Genomic DNA, 19,083 nt, shown 5'->3' with positions numbered 1-19,083 from the left:
CAGAACCCCTACCCACCCCCCTCCCCCAAGTGCTATGTTGGGCTTGCTCTCCGATCGTCAAAGTCCTGATCCAGGCCCCCCTCAGCCACTGCCACGCTCCAAACCACAATGGGCAGTGGGATGGGGCTGGGGGCGCAATGCCACCAGCTGCCAAACTCCCTGCTCTGATCTCCCAGCTGCTGCCACACTCCCAACCTGACGAAGCTGCTTCCGAACATAACCAAACTCTCCCCAGAAGGCAAGTCAGTAGGAAATAAAAGCCAAACTAAACCAAATAAAATGCATGAAAAGAAGAGGAAAAGGAAAAGCAGACGGAGTGGAAAAGCCATTCAGCCGCCTGCAGGTCCTTCCTGGAAGATAGCCTGTGACATCAGAAACTCTACAGGGTCTGGCCTTGCCTGTGCTTTCAGGGAGGGAAGAGTGCATTCCTCTCCATTCACCCAGAGACCTCAATCTTTTGCAGTCTTCTCAGGATAGTCCCATCTTTCCATCCCTCCTTCGTTCCTGCAGGCCTACCTATCACTGCTCTATCTGTAGGAGTTAAGATACAGTATTCTCCTCTTGTTTCTGCGATCTCCCACAAATTATGTCCATTGTCTCCTTCTCAGTGATAAAACAGAGAGAAGTAAGCTGCTGCTAGCCTCTTTGAACATTGCTTATTTATATACAAAGCCATCTTATTGTAGGCCCTCAACAGGGGTCTGGGTATTGTAGAGGGGTGAGTAAGCAATCTGAGCACATACTTCTCAAATGAAAAGAAGCACCATGTACCTTTAGGCACTGAGCTAGTGTCCTACTGCAGGTTGTGATCCCTGAGTACTGGATGAGGGTCACCTTGCCAGAGCAAAGAAGGTTTTGGATGGTTTCTGAGGGTTGGCACAGTGGCGCAGTGGCTAGTACTGCTGCCTCACAGTGCCAAGGACCTGGGTTCAATTCCAGCCTTGGGTGACTGTCTGTGTGAAGTTTGCACGTTCTCTCTGTGTCTGTGTGGATTTGTTCTGGTTTCCTCCTGCAGTCCAAAAGTGTGCTGTTTAGGTGAATTACCATGTTATCTGGGAATGTGAAGTTCAGTAGGGATAGAGTCGGGGGTGAGTCGGTGAGGACTTGTTGAGCTGAATGGCCTGTTCCCACTCTATTAGGATTGTAAAGTTTTATGACATTATAGCCAATTCCTACACACGACACTTCTGCTGCCTCTAATCTCTATGATCCCTGGAGGTCTGCTCTGTGTGGTTGGATCACTGACCCCTGCAGCTCTCTCGAACAGGAGACCCTCTTCTAACCAACAGAATCCAGGAACACCTCAAAGACTGCAACAATAAAACTGAGACAGTTCTGTGCAGGTTCTACCTCTCTGCCCCTCCTGTTGGGGGGGCTGGAGCTTGCAATGCTGAATCAAAATGGCTGCCACAAACACTGCAGTCTTTGTGCCTTTTATTTGGGCCCATATTTTCAGGGTGCCACCTCCATAAACATCCACTGCTACTAATTGGGCACGTCCATCAGGGAAGGTCATGAATTGTGACTGCTCTCCATCCAACCCCCAGGCCTGTGCAGGGTCAGAACCAGTCATTCTGATGTAGACTTGCTGCCCTTAAGTGGTACGCTTTGAAGTGATTCAAATAATTGCGGTGTATTTGTAAACAAATGGAGAAAAGACACATGTTCCCAAAGCGGAATTATCTGCGGTATTTCACTGTTTTGCAGAGTGCTTTGGTGGAGTTTACAATTTAGACAGCCAAATTAGTCACCAGCAATTGAGTCCATATGCTAATTTATAAATCAGAGAGGAAAAGGCTGTTTTGTTTCTAAGACATTGCGTGATTATCAAAGTGGTTTGAAAAAATATTCATGATTCACAGTTTCAGGTAGTTGAATGATTAAGACTTTCAGCTTCATGAATATGTTAGAAAAGTTCAGAGCCAAACACTCTTTGAATTTGCGGACATAAAGCTATTTTATAAAATATGATTTATCATCATGTGACAATGAGGAGGGAGAAAAAAGAATAAACTGTTTCCTACAGATGGCTGAATAATCTTGAACTCACAATATTCCTGTTGTGAAAGAGCAGTACAACTTGAAAGTGTGTAGGAAGTGGTATTGCTCAAAGACATTGGCTGTGTTTTCATACAATACATCTGGTAATGCCAGCAGATAAGGGCTTTATCCAGAAACACAGGTGGGTAACCCTTGTCTGGCCTATGGGGCACCTTATCTTTTAATATGTGCTGGAATCTGTCAATTGCGGGTGTGGAATAATCTGAGTTCTTGTACTCCTTGCCAATGTTTTGAAGTTTAAGCAGCGCACACTGCTGTTGGCACCTAACAGGAAAAGGCTCAGATTATGTTTTAACAAGTTGTACTTCAAACAAATTCAGCAACACACACACACAAAAAAAGTACTTTTGCTGATATAATCACTTCTCTGTTGCTAATGTGGCCTTGGCCATTTGCCTTTGCAGCCCCCAGTGAGCCTTTGCTGTGCAAATTTGCTGATGGAGGGCAGAAGAAAAGACAGAATCAAAGCAAATATACGCAAAATGGAAGGCCGTGGCCCAGAGAAGGAGAGGTGAGTTATTGTCTAAGTCTGAATTTCTGAGAAACAAGAATATGGAAGGTCTGGGAAATTCTTCAGCTGTGTTACCCTCCTCAGACTGGCTCAAGGAATATTTCTAATGATAAATATACAAATAAGGGAAAGCAGCAGCTAATCCAGCACACTAATAATGAGGCTCTTGACTGAACCATTTCTGGGATTCTGTCATCAACACCGATAAATTAAAACCCATGAGAATCACTGTGCAGATTCACTTTCCAGCTAGTGTCCTTAATGACAATCAGCTTTTGCTATTCTGCTTGAGAGTGAAGAGAGGGACACTGAGCTAACTGACCAGGTACATCAGATTTAAGAGTCATAGAGATGTACAGCACGGAAACAGACCCTTTGGTCTAACTTGTCCATGCTGACCAGATATCCCAACCTAATCTAGTCCCATTTGCCAGCACTTGGTCCATATCCCTCTAAATCCTTCCTATTTGTATACCCATCCAGATACCTTTTAAATATTGCAATTGTACTAGCCTCCACCACTTCCTCTGGCAGCTCATTCCATATACTCACCACCCTCTGCTTAATTAAGTTGGCTCTCAGGTCTCCTTTATGTCTTTCCCCCCTCCCCCTAAATCTATGCCCTCTAGTTTTAGATTCCCCCACCCAGGGAAAATACTTTATCTATTTATCCTACCCATGCCCCTCATGATTGTACAAACCTCTATAAGGTCACCCCTTAGCCTTCGACACTCCAGGGAAAACAGCTCCAGCCTATTCAACCTCTCCCTGTAGCTCAAATCTTCCAACCCTGGCAACATCTTTTCTGAACCCTTTTAAGTTTCAGAACACCCTTCTGAACTGGATTGTCAGTTTGATAACAAAATTGCAGTAAGTTGCAACATTTTCCCATGCTTGAAACACCCATTCTGTACATTATAATCATCTCCAATATTGATCATCCTGAAGGATACATTTTGCACAGAATAAAATTAAGATTTTTCTTTGACCTCGGTTTATCTTCCTGCCATGGAAAAATTAAAGATGCTGCCTTTGGGGGCTTTCATTTAAAAGAAACACATAAGGACAGGAACAAGAACCAAATGACCAATTTTTTTTAAGGCAAGATGGTGTTGCAAGCCAATGATGCTATTTTGTCTTCAGGCATCATTTATATTACTGCCTGTCTGCTCATGAACAAGCAACAGAAGTTTTCCAAATGCTCATTCTCAAAGAGTAAAGACTTTTAAAATATTTTTACTTCCCAGAATAAGCAGCAATAAAACATGTCTTTCATTGTTGAAATGAAGTCACTATTTTCGATGGCCTGAAATAAGACAACTCATTTTGTATTCACCCAACATCAATTCTGAACAGTACTCTGCATTGGAGTTAAGTACATTTTTGTATCTTCCCATATGCAAGGGGTTCCACTGTGTTCTTTGCTTCACACCTTCATTTTGAGTCCAGTTCATGGGGATGAAGCACAGTTCTTATCTCTGGTAACTGTTAAGATTCCTAACTGAAATATATTTTAGCAAACTTCATCTGGTTCCAGTTGATCACAAATGTGTTCTTAAAATGCATTGTTAACCACCAATTTTATCAATATTCTTTATAACATTCCAACTTTCTTTATATGTATCAACATATGTCAACAGGAGGTTTGACCATGAGACATCAGAACAATACCCAACTCTGTTCTTGTGTAACGTCCACAGTATCTATTTTCCAATTGAAGTTGAAAAAAGACCAGGAACAGGAATCTTGCTGATATTTCTCCTTTCCCAAGCCCAGAGGCAACTTTAGCCATTTTAGCCTTCATTCTGCTATCCTCAATGACCAGAGGTTGAACCTGAAGCCATCTGGTTTCTGTGGCTACTTGATTAAGTTTTAAAGTATGTTTCTCCAGTTTTAAACAGCACTGTGTACACGTTGCAAGGGCTTCAGTTACCGCAACAGAATCATTTAAGTTGGTGCCATCTAGTGGAGCTTGTCTCACACAACTTGCTTGGGTGTGCTCATTTTAGCCTGTGACTGAAACCAAGGTTCAAGCTGTGGTTCCGTGATGTGGGAATAGAGGGAGAGCTGTTGAGGAATGCTTGTAAGTTTTTAATCTGAGGCACATGCACTTTAAGGACAAGATAATATGGTTAGCCTGCAAAGTGGCTGTTGACCACTGTTCTGAGAATCTTTGCCAAAACAAAATATATAAACAGATTTCACAAAATAACCTATTGTATGCAACTCAGTGTGATCTTTCTCTTAAAGAGACTGTCAATAATTGTCCTTAAAGATTGTCATGAGCACAGAAATTTATTTCTGAGGGGATAGTGGAGGATTGGCAATTTGGTATTGTTTACAGGAACAATATGAAAAACAATACATTCATAATAGCTTTAAAAAGCTGAGATTTTCATGTGGTAACTGTACATTTTTTTAGTACTTGGTTTTTCCTCCTTCACATGATTGTAATTTCTTTCTGCCAGAGAGGCAGACAACAGCTCCCTAGATGGTGTTTTCTAGCACATAACACTGTTGGGATAGAGGAGGCCATTTGGAATCTCAAATCTGTTCAGTCATTCAGATGAATTGCGTCTAATCTGTAGCCCATCTCCCATGTCATGTCTTTATTCCATATCCGCTTGCTGACCCAACCCAAGAAGAATCTCTGAATCCAACTTTGATAATTTCAGTTGATTCTCAGTATTTGTTGTCTTTTGGGGAATGAGTTCCAAATTTCCAATACCCTTTGGATAAAAAACTGCTTCCTAAAGTCTGAGGTGGTGCTTCAGTCTTCAACATTATTAACTATCTATGAAGGATATATATTGATGATCATAAGGTATTAATTTGGGACTTCTGTTCAACATGGCAGGATAATATGTCTGGTTTAAAAACGCTAATTACGCGGATCTCTAACATCAAACAATATGAAATCAGTTGTTGAAAAGCCACCTCCATTTGTTTTTAACATTTCCATCATTCTACACTGTATACAACATTATTCAGTGCATTTTTTTAAAAAATGTTGCCGTATTGAATGGATGTACAACCTACAGTAATGATGAAGCAGCAAACCATGATATGGCCTCTGCTGAAGCAGTACCACTTTATAGTCCAGCACATGATGTGCTTGCCATCCTACTCTTTGGTAGTTTCTCAAACAATCGGTCATGTTCTGTACAGAGTTGATGTGCTGAGCCAAAAGGTGTGAATCCACAACATTGCATAGAACCCATGCAAAATCCAAAATCATAAAGGCACAACAGATGTTACAACTGTTCCCTTTTGCCTAATTACAGAAACCCAGTTAGCAAAGGAAGGAGTAAAAAGATTGCAAACTAGTTGTGTTTTTTTTGACAGACTATCTCTACACTGGCAGGATGATGATCCCGCCTGGCAGCTTCTTATATCCCAAGTGGTAGCAGCTAATTTATTTTTTAAACAATACCCAGAACCGGATGCTTAAAGGTATTCTGATTATACTGCATTCAGAATATTTTAGGATTCAGTAATTGGGTACAAAATACACTTCAAATCTTCTGGAAGCTTGTCATTGCAGTGTTGCTGTGAACAACATGCCGCACTCCCACTCAATGTCAGTGATGACTTGGCCAAAGTGAATTTTCAGGATAAAATATGATGCTGTTTGCAGTACTTTAAAAGGGGTTTCTGCCAGATTAATTGAATGGATTCTGCTTAGGAAACCCTTGCAGGAACTTTGAGTAACAATTTCAAATTAAATAAAAGACGAAACCTTTTGCCTCTAATTTTTACAAAACTGGTTGCCCTTGAATATCAAGCAAGGCTTTGCACAGCTTTTTTTGTTGCCTCTCACATGCACACCCACTGGATGTTGATAGAATGTTAAACTCCAATCAATCCAAAATAAAGTACTCAAATTGCAATAGGCACTGTTTAGGGAATATGTAAAAAAGATAATTTGTCAGTTTTAATACAAATTACAATACTCAGTCTGGGTATTTGTAAAGATTTTGACAATGTTTATATTGACTTACAAATTTCAATGGTGATTCATCATCATTTTAAAATGATGGAGAAAGAAACATTCATTAAACAAATAATTGGTGTATTGCAGAATAGTTATTATGACTATGTATCATGCTCCATGGCATTCTTCCAATTATTACCCATGATTTCACCTGAGCCTGAAGGTTATGGGTTCCAGTCACATTTCAGAAATCCAATTACCAATTCTTAGCTAAAAACCCAATACCGTGTTCAGAGATCTCTGGCAGATGTGCCATCTTCAAACTCATGCCTGTCTGCACAATGGAGAGGCCCATGACAAAATACGTCGGGCAGCACGGTGGCTCAGTGGTTAGCACTGCTGCCTCACTGCACCAGTGACCCGGATTCTAGTCTCAAGTGACCGACTGTGGAATTTGCACATTCACCCCGGATCTGCTTGGGTTACATCCGGTTGCTCAGGTTTCCTCCCACAAGATGTGCCAAGTTAGATAGATTGGTCAAGCTAAATTGCACACATTGTCCAGGGATAAGTGAGTTAGCCATGGCAAATGTAGGGTTACAAGGATAGTGGGGGGGGGTATGGGTATGGGTCTGGGTGGGATGCTTTTTGGAGGATTGGTATGGACTGGATGGGCCGAATGGCCTGCTTCCATTTTGCAGGGATTCTCTGATATCAAAGAAGAGTTTACAAGTGTCCTGGTCAATATTCACTCTACAACAAACAACACTGAAGCAGATTAGCAGGTCATTATTTGATTTCTGTGGATCTTGGTGCATGTGAATTAGCTGTCACTACATGCTAAAAGTGATTAAACTTCAAATTCAATAGGCTCTAAAACACTTTGGTACTTAAAAACAAAAGAAATAGGAGCAGGAGAAGGCAGATGTAAGAGTGAGAATGGGTAGTTAATAGGGGATAATAAGGAAATGGTGGATGAATAAGTATTTCGCTTCTGTCTTCACAATAGAGAATAGAAACAAAATCCCAGTGACAGCTGTTAAAACAAGAGCTGGCAGAGAGAGGGACTTAGAAACATTACAGTGAGTGGGGAAGAAAACTGACTGACAAGTCCCTGGTGTTGGTGGACTTGATTCTCGGGTCTTTAAAGAAATGCCTATTGATGTAGTACATTCTTCAGTGTCAATTTTCCAAAATTCCTTCGATTTGGCTAAGATTCCATTAGACTGGAAGGTACCAAATATAACTTGTCTATTCAAAAAGGAGAGGAGGCAGAGAATAGGAAACTACAAACCAGTTATCTTGATGTCTGCTGTAGGGAAGGTGTTAGAACTGGTCATCAAAGAGGTGATAGCTGAGCACTCAAAGTCTCAAGATAATCAGGAAGTACCTACGTGGTTTTGTGAAAGGGAAATTATGTTTATCCAATTTATTAGAGTTCTTTGAAAGAGTGAAATGTGCTGCAGATAAAGGGGAGCCTGTAGACATATTGTACTTAGATTTCTAGAAGGCATTTGATAAGGTGCCACATCAATGGATATTATGGAAAATAAAAGAGCTTGGTGTCAGAGCAACATATTAGCATGGATGTTAGATTGACTGGCTGAATACAGAAAGTATGTATAAATGGGTTTTTGTCTGACTGACAAATTGAGGTCTGGAATTCCTTAGAGGTCTATGTTGGGGGTCACAACTTTTTAAAATTTCCATCAATGAATTCGGTGAGGGGAGCAAGGCATGGTAGTAAAATGCACAGGGGATGATAGATAGGGAAGATGTTGTGAAGTAGACATAAATAGTCTGTGGGTGGACGTAAATAGATAAGTGAGCAAGTGGAGAATTAATCAGCAGAATGTTACTTAAATGGATAATGACGGTGGAATTCAGAGATATAGAGGATCTAGGTATTCTAGTGCATGAGTGATAAGAAGTTAGCGTGCAGGTACAGTGAGTGTTTAAGAAGGCTCATGGGATGCTATTCTTTATTATGAAAGGAATTAAACATAAAAGTAAGGAGAAAGTGAGGACTGCAGATGCTGGAGAGTCAGAATCAAAAAATGTAGTGCTGGAAAAGTACAGTGGGTCAGGCAGCATCTGAAGAGCAGGAGAGTCAATGTTTTGGGCATAAGGCCATCATCAAGAAAATGGGGGGTAGAAGAGGATTGAGAAATAAATAGTGCGATGGGGTGGGTGGGAGGGAGGAAACTGGGAGAGCAATAGGTAGATGCAGGTGGGGGATAATGGTGATAGGTTGGGGGGTAGGGTGGATCGGATAGGTGGGAAGGAAAATGGACAGGTAGGACAGGTCAAGAGGGCAGTGCTGAGTGAAGGGTTGGATCTGGAGTGAGGTGGGTGCAGGAGAGATTTGGAAACTGGTGAAATCCACATCAATCCCGTGTGGTTGGAGGGTCCCAAGGCGGAAGACGAGACATTCTTCCTCCAGGCATCAGGTAGCTTGGATTTGCTGGAGGAGGCCCAGGACTTGCATGTCCTTGGCAGAGTGGGAGGGGATGTTGTAGTAGTTGGCCACAGGGCAGTAGGGTTATTTGGTGCGTGTGTCCCAGACATGTTCTCTGAAACATTCCGTAAATTGGCATCCTGTCTCCCGAACACAGAGGAGACCACACCGAGAGCAATAGACACAGAAGATGAGATGTTTGGATGTGTAGAAAAATCTCTGTCGGATGTGAAAAGATCCTTTGGGGCCTTGGATGGAAGTGATGGGGAAGATGTGAGCATGGTTTTTACACCTCTTGTGGTGGCAAGGGAAGGTGCCTGGAGTGAAGGGTGTGTTTGTGGGGGTGTGGACTTAATGACGGAGTCACTGAAGGAATGGTCACTGTGGAATGTAAATAGGGGTGGGGAGGGAAACATATCTTCGGTGGTCAGGTCTGATTGTAGGTGGTGGAAATGGCAAAGGATGATGCGATGTATACAAAGGTAAGTGGGGTGGAAGGTGAAGATCGCGGTGGCGGGGGGGAGCGTGGTGGTTCTATCCTTGTTGTGGTTGGAGGGGTGGGGTTCAAGAGTGGAGATGTGGGAATTGGAAGAGATGCGCTGGAGGGCATTCTTCATTACTTGAGAGGGGAAATTGCAGTCCTTGAGATAGGAGATCGTTTAGGATGTCCTGAAGTGGAATTGCTCCTCCTGGAAGCAGTTATGATGGAGAAGAAGAAGGAATTTGGAGTAAAGGATCACGTTTTTACAGGAGAGGGGTTGGGAAGAAGTATAGTCCAGGTAGCTGTGGGTGTCAGTGGTTTTGAAGTAGATGTCCGAGTTGAGTTGGTCACTGGAAATGGAGACAGAGAGGTCCAGGAAGGGGAGGGAGGTGTCTGACATGGTCCAGGTGAATTTCAGTTCAGGGTGGAAGGTGTTTGTGAAGTTGATGAACTGTTCAAACTCCTCCTGGGAGCACGAGATAACACCAATACAGTCCTCAATGTAGCAGAGGAAAAGGTGGAGAATGGTGCCAGTGTATCTGTGGAAGATGGACTATTCCACATACCCGACAAAGAGGCAGGCATACCTGGGGCCCGTGTCAGTGTCCATGGCTACCCCATGTAAGGAAGTGGGAGGATTCAAAGGAGAAGTTGATGAGGGTCAGGACCAGTTCTGCCAATCGAACAAGTGTGTCAGTGGAGGAGTACTGGTTGGGTTGGTGGGAAAGGAAGAAACGGAGGGCTTGGACCCCCTCGCCATGGCAGTGGATGTGTACACGGACCTAATGTCCATGGTGAAGATGAGGTGATAGGGGCAGGGAAATGAAAGTCATGGAGGAGGTGGAGATCCTGGACCAAGGGTGACAGGATGGTGTCGCGATATGAGGAGATAGGTTCGGTGGGGCAGGAGCAGGCAGAGACAGTAGGTCGACAGGGGCAGTCAGGTTTGTGAATTTTGGAGAAGAGGTAGAATCGGGCAGTGCAGGGTTCCAGAACTGTGAAGTTGGAGGCTGTGGATGGGAGATTCCCATGAGGTGATGAGGTTGTGGATGGTCTGGGACATGATGGTTTGGTGATGGGAGATGAGATTGTAGTTGAGGGGGCAGTAGGAGAAGGTATCCGTGAGTTGGAACTTGGCTTCAGCTGTGTACAGGTCGGAGCACCAACCTACCATTGTGCACCCCCCTGTCACCCCCTGGTTTAATGGTAAGGTTAGGGTTGGAGCAGAGGGAGTAGAGGGCTGCGCTTTGCGAGGGTCAGAGTTTGGAGTGGATGTATTACTAAAAGTAAGGACGTCATGCTTCAGTTATTCACGGTGTACAAATTTGGTCTCCGTTTTTAAGAAAGGAAATGTACCTGTTGGCAGTCATTCAGATCAGGATTACCAGATTGATACTGGAATGAGTGAGTTGTTTTATGAGCTTATGCTTTCCTTGAAGTTTAAGTGAATGTGGGTTGACTTAATTGAAGTGTGTAAAACCTTTAAGGTCTTGACAGGATGGACGTGGACAAAAAGAGAAATTGCTGGAAAAGCTCAGCGGGTCTGACAGCATCTGTGGAGAGACAAGGCAGAGTTAATGTTTCGAGTCCAGTGACCCTTCTTTAGAACTGATGTTTCCTCTTGTTTCATGAGTCCAGAACTAGGGGCACTGTTTTAAAATTTGAACTGTGATGAAGAGGAATTGTTTTATCTCAGAGGGTTGTGCATCTCTATCTCTGAAGGTGATGGAAGCATTGCCATTGAGTATTATTAATACAGAGGCAGAGGCTATTGGATGAAGATGGAATTAAAACAACAAACAGGTCAGCCATGATCTTGTCGAATGGTGGAGTAGACTCGAGGACAGAATGTTCTCCTGCTGCTCCGATTTTATATGTTCGTATTTCAGTCAATGTAACCAGTCCACGATTTAGTAAGATCATGGTTGATGTATTTGTAGCCTTCACTTTCCTGACTGCCCCATAACTCTTAAGTCTCTTGTAGATCCAAATCTGTCTTATTCAGCTTTAAACATATTCATTGACCCATCCCCTCACTACTCTCTCTGGGTTGAGAACTTTAAGGACTGACAGCTGTCTGATAGAAGAAATCCTTCATCATACCCATTTTACATGGGCGATCTTTTGACTTTGAACTGGTGTCCCCTCTCTGAGGAAGCATCCTCTCAGGTCCCCCGAGCCTGCCAAGCCCCCCTCGGACTTTATGTCTCAATCAGGTCACAACTCCAACAAATATAGGTCTAATTTGCTCATCCTTTTCGCATGAGACAGCTTCTCCACCTCAAGAATCAACCAGCCTTTTTCGAATTTCAGCCATTGCAGGTATATCCGTCCTTCAGTCAGTAGACCAACAGTGTCACTTTTACACTAGTTCAGGGCTCGCCGATGCTGTGAACAATAGGAGCAAGACTTCCCTACTTTTGTAATCTAACCCCTCATTCAAATCATTCATATCGATTGTAAGTAACACTGATCCCAGTAAAACTCCATTAGTTATAGTGTACCTATCTGAAAACTAACCATTTATACTGACTCAAAGCGACCTATTGGTTAGCCAGTCCATGCCAATGCATTATCCCAGTATCACCCGAATCAGTTCTGATGAAGGGAAACATTAACTCTGCTTTCTCACCACAGATGCTGCCAGACCTGCTGAGTATCCCCAGCAATTTCTGTTTTTGTTTCAAAGCTATCTAATGGAGTCTTTCCCTTTCAATGAGATAAATCTTTCTTCAGCATAAGTTGAAATATCTCCCTAAACATCTTCTGTATCACTTAGCTTCTAACCTATTTCTCCACTCCACTGTAACAAACCCTGTCCATGTATCTTTGAAACTGACTTAATTTGACTTTGTCACTCGTTTCAGATCTGGGTTTCTTGATCTCAAACTAAATGTGAAGTTGTATTGTGCAATGATCACTTTCAACTAAAGGATGCTATGTGTGTTAACATGAGATCTTCAATTTCTCCTATTTCATGTCTGATCCAAAATAACTAGTTGAATAATTGGTACCAGACTGTATTATTGAGAAATTGTCTCGAATACAGTCAGTGAGTCCATCCTCAAGGCTATCTTTACTAATTTGATTGATGTCATGTGATATTTTAAATTGTCCATGATTATAAGAATATCTTGCTTACAAGCCCTTGTTATTTTTTGACATAGACAGCAGGTAAGATGTTATTTACAGAGTATAAATGCAAGCTGCCTTATTTTACAGCAGTGGATTAGGTGCAGTGAACTTTGGCTATTTTCAAATATTACTGAATACAATAGTGATGGGTCCATTTATCAATTAGGCTTTTGAGAGATTGATAAATGCAATGAGATTGGCATTCAAGGGCACCAAAACTCGAGAAAAATCATTTGAAATGCCTCACCGGAGATAGCTGACAGGGTGATTGCTGTCTGCAAAGTTTAGAGGCTGCAAATGCAGCAGATGTTTGAAGGCTAGAGGAAAATTACCAAGGCATTTCTCCCCAGCAGAATCATACATTTGTCTCAAGTGTACATTATATAAAGCATGTGCTTAGAACTTGTTTCCTTGCCCTGCAAACCCCTGAAAATCTCACACAACTTTACAGTGTTTTAAATTCTCAATATGCATGGTCATTCAGCAGTGTAGCATTCTTGCACACATCATAGAGTTGCACATCAAATCCTGTTGGACATCCTGCCTTCATGAATTGTATTGTGTTACAACATGGATGTCAGGTTAGGTAAACACTTTTCTCTGTACGTGCTTCTCAAAATTAAAGCTAAAGTCACCTTCTCGGCTAGCAAGACGGGATGGTGTATAAAAGAGCTGAACTGGAGTGAGGATTCAGAAATTGTAGATCATTTTGTGAAGTCCACCCAGGACAAGCTTGCCTAACATGTTGAGTGGCAGGAACGAAGAAGCTGGGACTGATACCATTGTGCAATAGTTATAGCTCTTCCTCATGGCCAACAATTTGAGACATGTCCTTGTTTAATGTTATTGGTCTAGGAAGAGCATTGAACCATCACCAACAGTGACCCTTCTCTCACCTCTGCTCCATGCCTCTGCAGTTCCTAAAAACCACAAAACAGCTGAACCACAGCTGAATTTGCAAGCATCAGTGCAATTGCACAGACCCCGAGGATGCACAGACTCCCAAGTCATGAGGATCATCCTTCCTGCACTTTGTCTAGTCCTGTTAGAATTTGACAGGTTTCTATGAGATCCCTCCTTATTCTTCTGAATTCCAATGAGTGTATTCCTAGGCAATCTAGAATCTCCTCATAGATACACATGCTATCCCAGGAATTAGTCAGTTAAACATTTCTTGCACTCCCTCCATTGCCAGAACATTGTTCTTCAGATAAGGAGACTAAAACTGCACACAGTATACTGGGGGTGGTCTCACCAAGGCTCTGTACAATTGCAGCAAGATATCCTGCTCCTATGCTCAAGTCCGCTCAAAATAAAGGTGCACATATGTTTTGCCTCCTTCACTGCCCGCTGCACCAGCATGCTTCCTTTCAGCAACTAGGAAACAAAGACCCCCAAGTCTCATTGGACTTCACTCTTTCCCAATCCATCACCATTCATATAATAGTCTACCTTCCTGTTTTTGCTACCAAAGTGGATAACCTCATGTTTATCTATGTTGCAGTGCATCTGCCATACATTTCTCCACTCGTGCAACTTGCCCAAATCACAATGAAGTATCCTGCTCACACCCCCTCCCACCCAGCTTTGTGTCATCTGTAAATTTGAAAATGTTACATTTAATTGCCACATCTAATTCATGAATATATATTATGAACAGCTGGGATCCAAGCACTGATCCCTGCAGTACTCCACTGATCACTGGTTGCCACTCAGAAAATGACCCATTTATTCCTACTCTGTTTTCTGTATACCAACCAGTCCTCTATTTGTGTCACTACATTACTCCCAGGCCCTTCCACTTTAATTTTATTTGCTGATCACAGTGTGGGACCTTATAGAATGTCTTTTGAATGTCCAAATAAACCACATCAACTAGTCCTCCCTTATCACCTCTACTAATTACATCCTCAAAAAATCTAATAGATTTGTCAAGCATGACTTTCCTTTTGTAAATCCATGCTGACTATCCCATCCTATTACTAATTTCCGAGTGCTCTGCTAATTAATATTTTATAATGGACTCTAGCATTTTCCCTGCTGACCCAGTTTCTGTGGAGGCAGTTCCCTAGACCAATGTGCCTGAGCCTATTACTCCACTTGTTGGCATAATGTCGGGTACAGATAGTCTTCCTCATTTGTCACTTGATCTTCCTGGAACAGTTCTTTTGATTTTCTTTATCCTCTGGCGTGCTTTGAAAGTTTGCTCCAGGCAAAATTGGAACTAAGAGGGTCGTCTGATTGTTTGGATGGAGAGGGTATGGATTGGAGGGTTGGTAGTGGAGATATTACCACCATCCTGCCCTGCTCCAAGGGAAGCAGCACCTCCAGCCTTCCTGTCTGGAAGGCAGTCATAGCTGGGCGAGACCCCTAAAGCTCCAAACCAAGCATAATGTCAGGGATTCATCAGCATCCTGATTCCCAACTCCCATCCATGCTGCAGAACCGATTATAGGGCCTTGTATTCATCAGCATTCTTAGGGAACAATAGTGTCTCATTTCACTGAATATTTCCCAAACCTTTCTCATTATGCCTCATAGTTTGAGCGATAAAATGAGACCAGTTTACAATATTAGAAAATAATTACATGTGAGGAAATCCATTCAGCCCATTTTAGTTAACCTGTCCTGAGAGTGTCTAACCTTCTCCTGTTAAAATGTGATAAGCAGTTGTTTCATCAATAATTCCCCAGTTTTGTCTCTTATTTTAATCAATATTCCACGTGTTCACTTTTTGAGAAAGAAGAGTTCTGTGATGGTGTTCATATTCTGTTTTATTAATTTGAACGAGTCTTCAGGTTCTGCTCCATTTTTTTACAGTAATGTTCCAGATTAATGTTTGCTATGTTCTTAAACAGTTTAGTATACCTGTTGCGGATAATTTCTTGAACATCTCCTCCTAGTTAAAAAGCCCAAGTTCCTCCTGGTCTTTCCTTCATAAAGCAAACCCCTGGTAGTTGTAATTTGCTTCATGACTTTTCTCTGCTATACCTTCAACATTTAAATATCTTGAAGGTAAGAGCTATGTATATAGATTTCAAGACGTAGCTTGTATAAAGATTGATCACTGCTTTCTCAGACTTCTAACAACCCCATCCTGATTAACAATCCCATCCCGATTAACACCTTCATCTCCATTAAAACGCCTATCCCAGTTAACCTCTCCATCTCCATGCCAATTAGCATATCCATCATGAATAACACTCCTTCCTTCCTTCCTAGTTAACACATCCATCCCCATTAACAGCTTCATCCCGATTAACACCCTTGCATCCAGATTAACCCTTCCATCTTGTTTAACACCTCCAACCCAATTAATACCTGCATCTTGATTAACACTCCCATCCTGATCTCTGACAGTAAATGCAACAAACTTCTAGGTTTCTTTGTCACTCAGAATAAATCCTTCTAATCAGTTCTTTCTGCCACTTCCCTCCAGTAGAGTGCTGGACAAAACTTTCTTTAAACCTCTGCCCTGCCCCAGGGGCAGTAGGAACCTCACACTACCATCCAGTTTGTCTCCTCTCTGCCCACCTGCCTATTCTGTCCACTACCTGCTCTGACAATCTTATTCACACAAAACTGCTGACCACCCCAATTTCCTTCCTTCTCCTTGTGTTAATATGTTCATAGTTCTCTTGCTCCAGGTACCAAGCCCCTCTCATTCAAACTTCCCGTTCTCACTCCTCAAAAAAAACTCTTGAACAACTTCCCTTGCCAACAACTGCATCCCTTTCTAGGAAAAAGTGCTCAAATGTGTTGTTGTTTCCAAAATACATTTGTGTTTGAGTCCCTCCAAATGGTTTTCTACCTCTGCTATATTTCTGAAATAATTCTGAAATATTTCTTAATTAAATAATTCGCACATAAATGACATGTAATGTTACAAAGACAAATTGGTAAACCATCCTTCCATGTCCTTCAAGATCTGTCAACAGCCTTTGATAGAATTGACTCTTGCAATGCTTCTCGACCATCATCCAGCTGGGTAGTACTGAACTTAACTGTTTCTATTCTTAACTGTCTAAGAGGAGCTAGATTGAACTGGTAATGGCTTCTCTCAGCACTTCTACACCAGTACATGTGGTGTCCAAATAAGAATCTACCCTTATTTATCACTGCCCCTATCCTATTCCCCATCTACATACTTCCCTGAAGCAAAGTTGTCTGCAACACAGCATCTGTTTTTGTATTTATACTGACAGTCTACTACACCACAACGTCTCCTGGTTCCTTCACTGTTGCTAAGTTATCAGCCAGCTCTCAGAATTGGATAAACAGTAATCTCCTCCAAGTTAAGTATTAGAAAGGCTGAAACTAGACAGCACCTTCCAAACCTACAACCACTTCCATCTAGAAGATCAAGGGCAAAAGATGCTTGGAACAACACCACCACCTGCAAATTTTTCTCCAAAACCACTCACCATCCTGGCTCGGAAATATGTCAATATTCCTTCAATGTCGCTGGGTCAAGATCCTAGAATTGCCTTCCAAATGGGGTACTGCAGCCGTTCGAGAAGGCTCACCACCACCTTCTCAAGGGCAACTAGGGATGAGCAATCAGTGATGGTCTAGCCAGGGACACCACAACCAATAAAAGAAAAAATTGAGTAGCCAAACTTGGAAAATTCCTACTATGGGATGCTGTATAGAACAAAAGAATCTTACAGCAGGAACATGAGACATGGAGGAGCAAGCAGAGAAGGAGGAATCATCCAAACCCACAGGATAAATGATCCTGTACTGCCTTGCTGAGTGGTAGGTTGATCTAACATACAGTCTGCCAGTGTTTCCTTTCAACAGTGTGGAGATCTCCACCAGTAGAGAATCTACACACAAGACAGAGGATCTGACATCCCCCTGGGTAAGGACGATACTCTCAGCTCAAAGACACCTGGTTGCTTACCAGAGTTCAGATGTGAAATGTGGACCCTTATTTTGAGATTGTGCCCTCGGGTCCTAGACTTTCCCTCAAGGGGAATTAACCTTTCCACAAACTCCATGAGAATCATGTATTTTTCAATAAAGTTGCCTCACATTCTTTTAACTGCCAATGAGTACATGCCCAATCTATTCAAATTCTCATTGGAAAATCCCTCCATACCCAGGACCAACCTGGGGAACCTCCTCTGGACTGCTTCCAATGCCATTATAAAGATCCTTCAATAAGCGGTTTAAAACTGCTCGCAGTAATTCAGCTGTCATCTATTGATGCTTTGTATTGGTTTAGAAAGACCTGTTTCCATAGTCCATTCCATCTGAATTAAAGACCAATATTTCATTCGCCTTGCCTATTTCTCCTGGGCATCAACTATAAAGCAGTTTCAGTTTGAGATTTGGCTGGAGGAGATAATCTCTTTTTTCCCCTTGATGGGACTGAACTTTCTTAATGTGCTTTGTCCATTTGAACACTAAAATCAAACTTTTTTGTGGAGGTGTTTTCATTTGGGCTGTGGTATTAGATGAGATTTAGTTGAATGCTTTCACAGTAATGGACCTTGTAGAGATGCAGTTTATTACTGTAGAAATATAGGACTGCAGTGTTATAATGTGTATTTTTTTGACAAAATAGAGTTTCTCTGAAGTGAAGCTTCACCAAGTGGGCTCCTAGACTATTTTTTATCTCCACATCTAATATCCTTAATAAATGCTAAAAAGCACCAGTAGATTTAAATAATGACAAGTAGTTTTTACTTGGGTGTCCTTAATTGTCAGCAGTGTCAGTTCATGTGGCTACATGCAAGGAATTTCAGCAGTCCCACTTGAGTAATAGAAGAAGCATTTAGCACATGCAGCTCACAACATAAGCCATTAAATATCTAATGACTAGACATCCAAGCAACTGACACTTTCAATTAATTATATCTATAAAATGAACCTGTGAGGAACTTTGGGAGATGCCGACACTTGCATTGCCATCATTGGCACTCCTACCAGCATTGGAATGGAAACCATTTCCAGCAGCCATTCATCTCCTCGCAACCAGTGTGAGAGAGCTGTTCAGGAGGCTTGACGGAGGTTGAATGAGGCTGTTCACGAGAAAAGCTTGCTGGCACTGCAACATGCAGAAGGGGAATCCTGTGAAAGTTGGCCTTGTTGCAAATTTGTGGAAAATAGGAAATTATCTTAGGTTGTATAAACCTCCGTTGCAAATTAAGTGAAATTTTGTTCTAGCCTGAATTTTAATACAATTGCTGTCACACACTCCCTTTTTTAATGCATTATCACAGTAATTAGGGAATCGAATAAATTATTCTGAGACAATGATGATTTAATTTAATTTTCTGGGGTGTTCTTGCATGTTATGTATACCGCCTTCTCGATGCAAGGTTTGCAAACTAAGTTTTTGACACCAGACACCTGTGCAGATGAGAATTCAAACTGTTTGCAGAATAGAACTGATTCTGTGACACACTGTAATCCAAGAAAATCTATACAAGCTGAACAACCTCTCAAAGTTATGAATAGAAGAACTATTCATAATAGAAGAGCTAGTCAATGAC

General features: G+C 41.9%; 1 protein-coding gene across 6 annotated transcripts in view; it reads left to right on the top strand.

Moving 5' to 3' along the window:
• rbms3 (RNA binding motif, single stranded interacting protein) overlaps positions 1-19,083 on the top strand; it is a 1,402,627-nt gene that overhangs the window by 1,289,146 nt on the left and 94,398 nt on the right. For all 6 annotated transcript variants that reach the window (XM_072575202.1, XM_072575203.1, XM_072575199.1 and 3 more), the window contains one exon: positions 2,466-2,572. In XM_072575202.1, the coding sequence (XP_072431303.1) occupies positions 2,466-2,572 (107 nt within the window). The remainder of the gene's footprint in view (positions 1-2,465; positions 2,573-19,083) is intronic.

The sequence above is a fragment of the Chiloscyllium punctatum genome, chromosome 8 (assembly GCF_047496795.1).
Source record: "Chiloscyllium punctatum isolate Juve2018m chromosome 8, sChiPun1.3, whole genome shotgun sequence".
Taxonomy (NCBI): Eukaryota; Metazoa; Chordata; class Chondrichthyes; order Orectolobiformes; family Hemiscylliidae; genus Chiloscyllium; species Chiloscyllium punctatum.
Note: the sequence above shows the minus strand (reverse complement) of the source record. Positions and strands in the feature narration are given on the sequence as shown.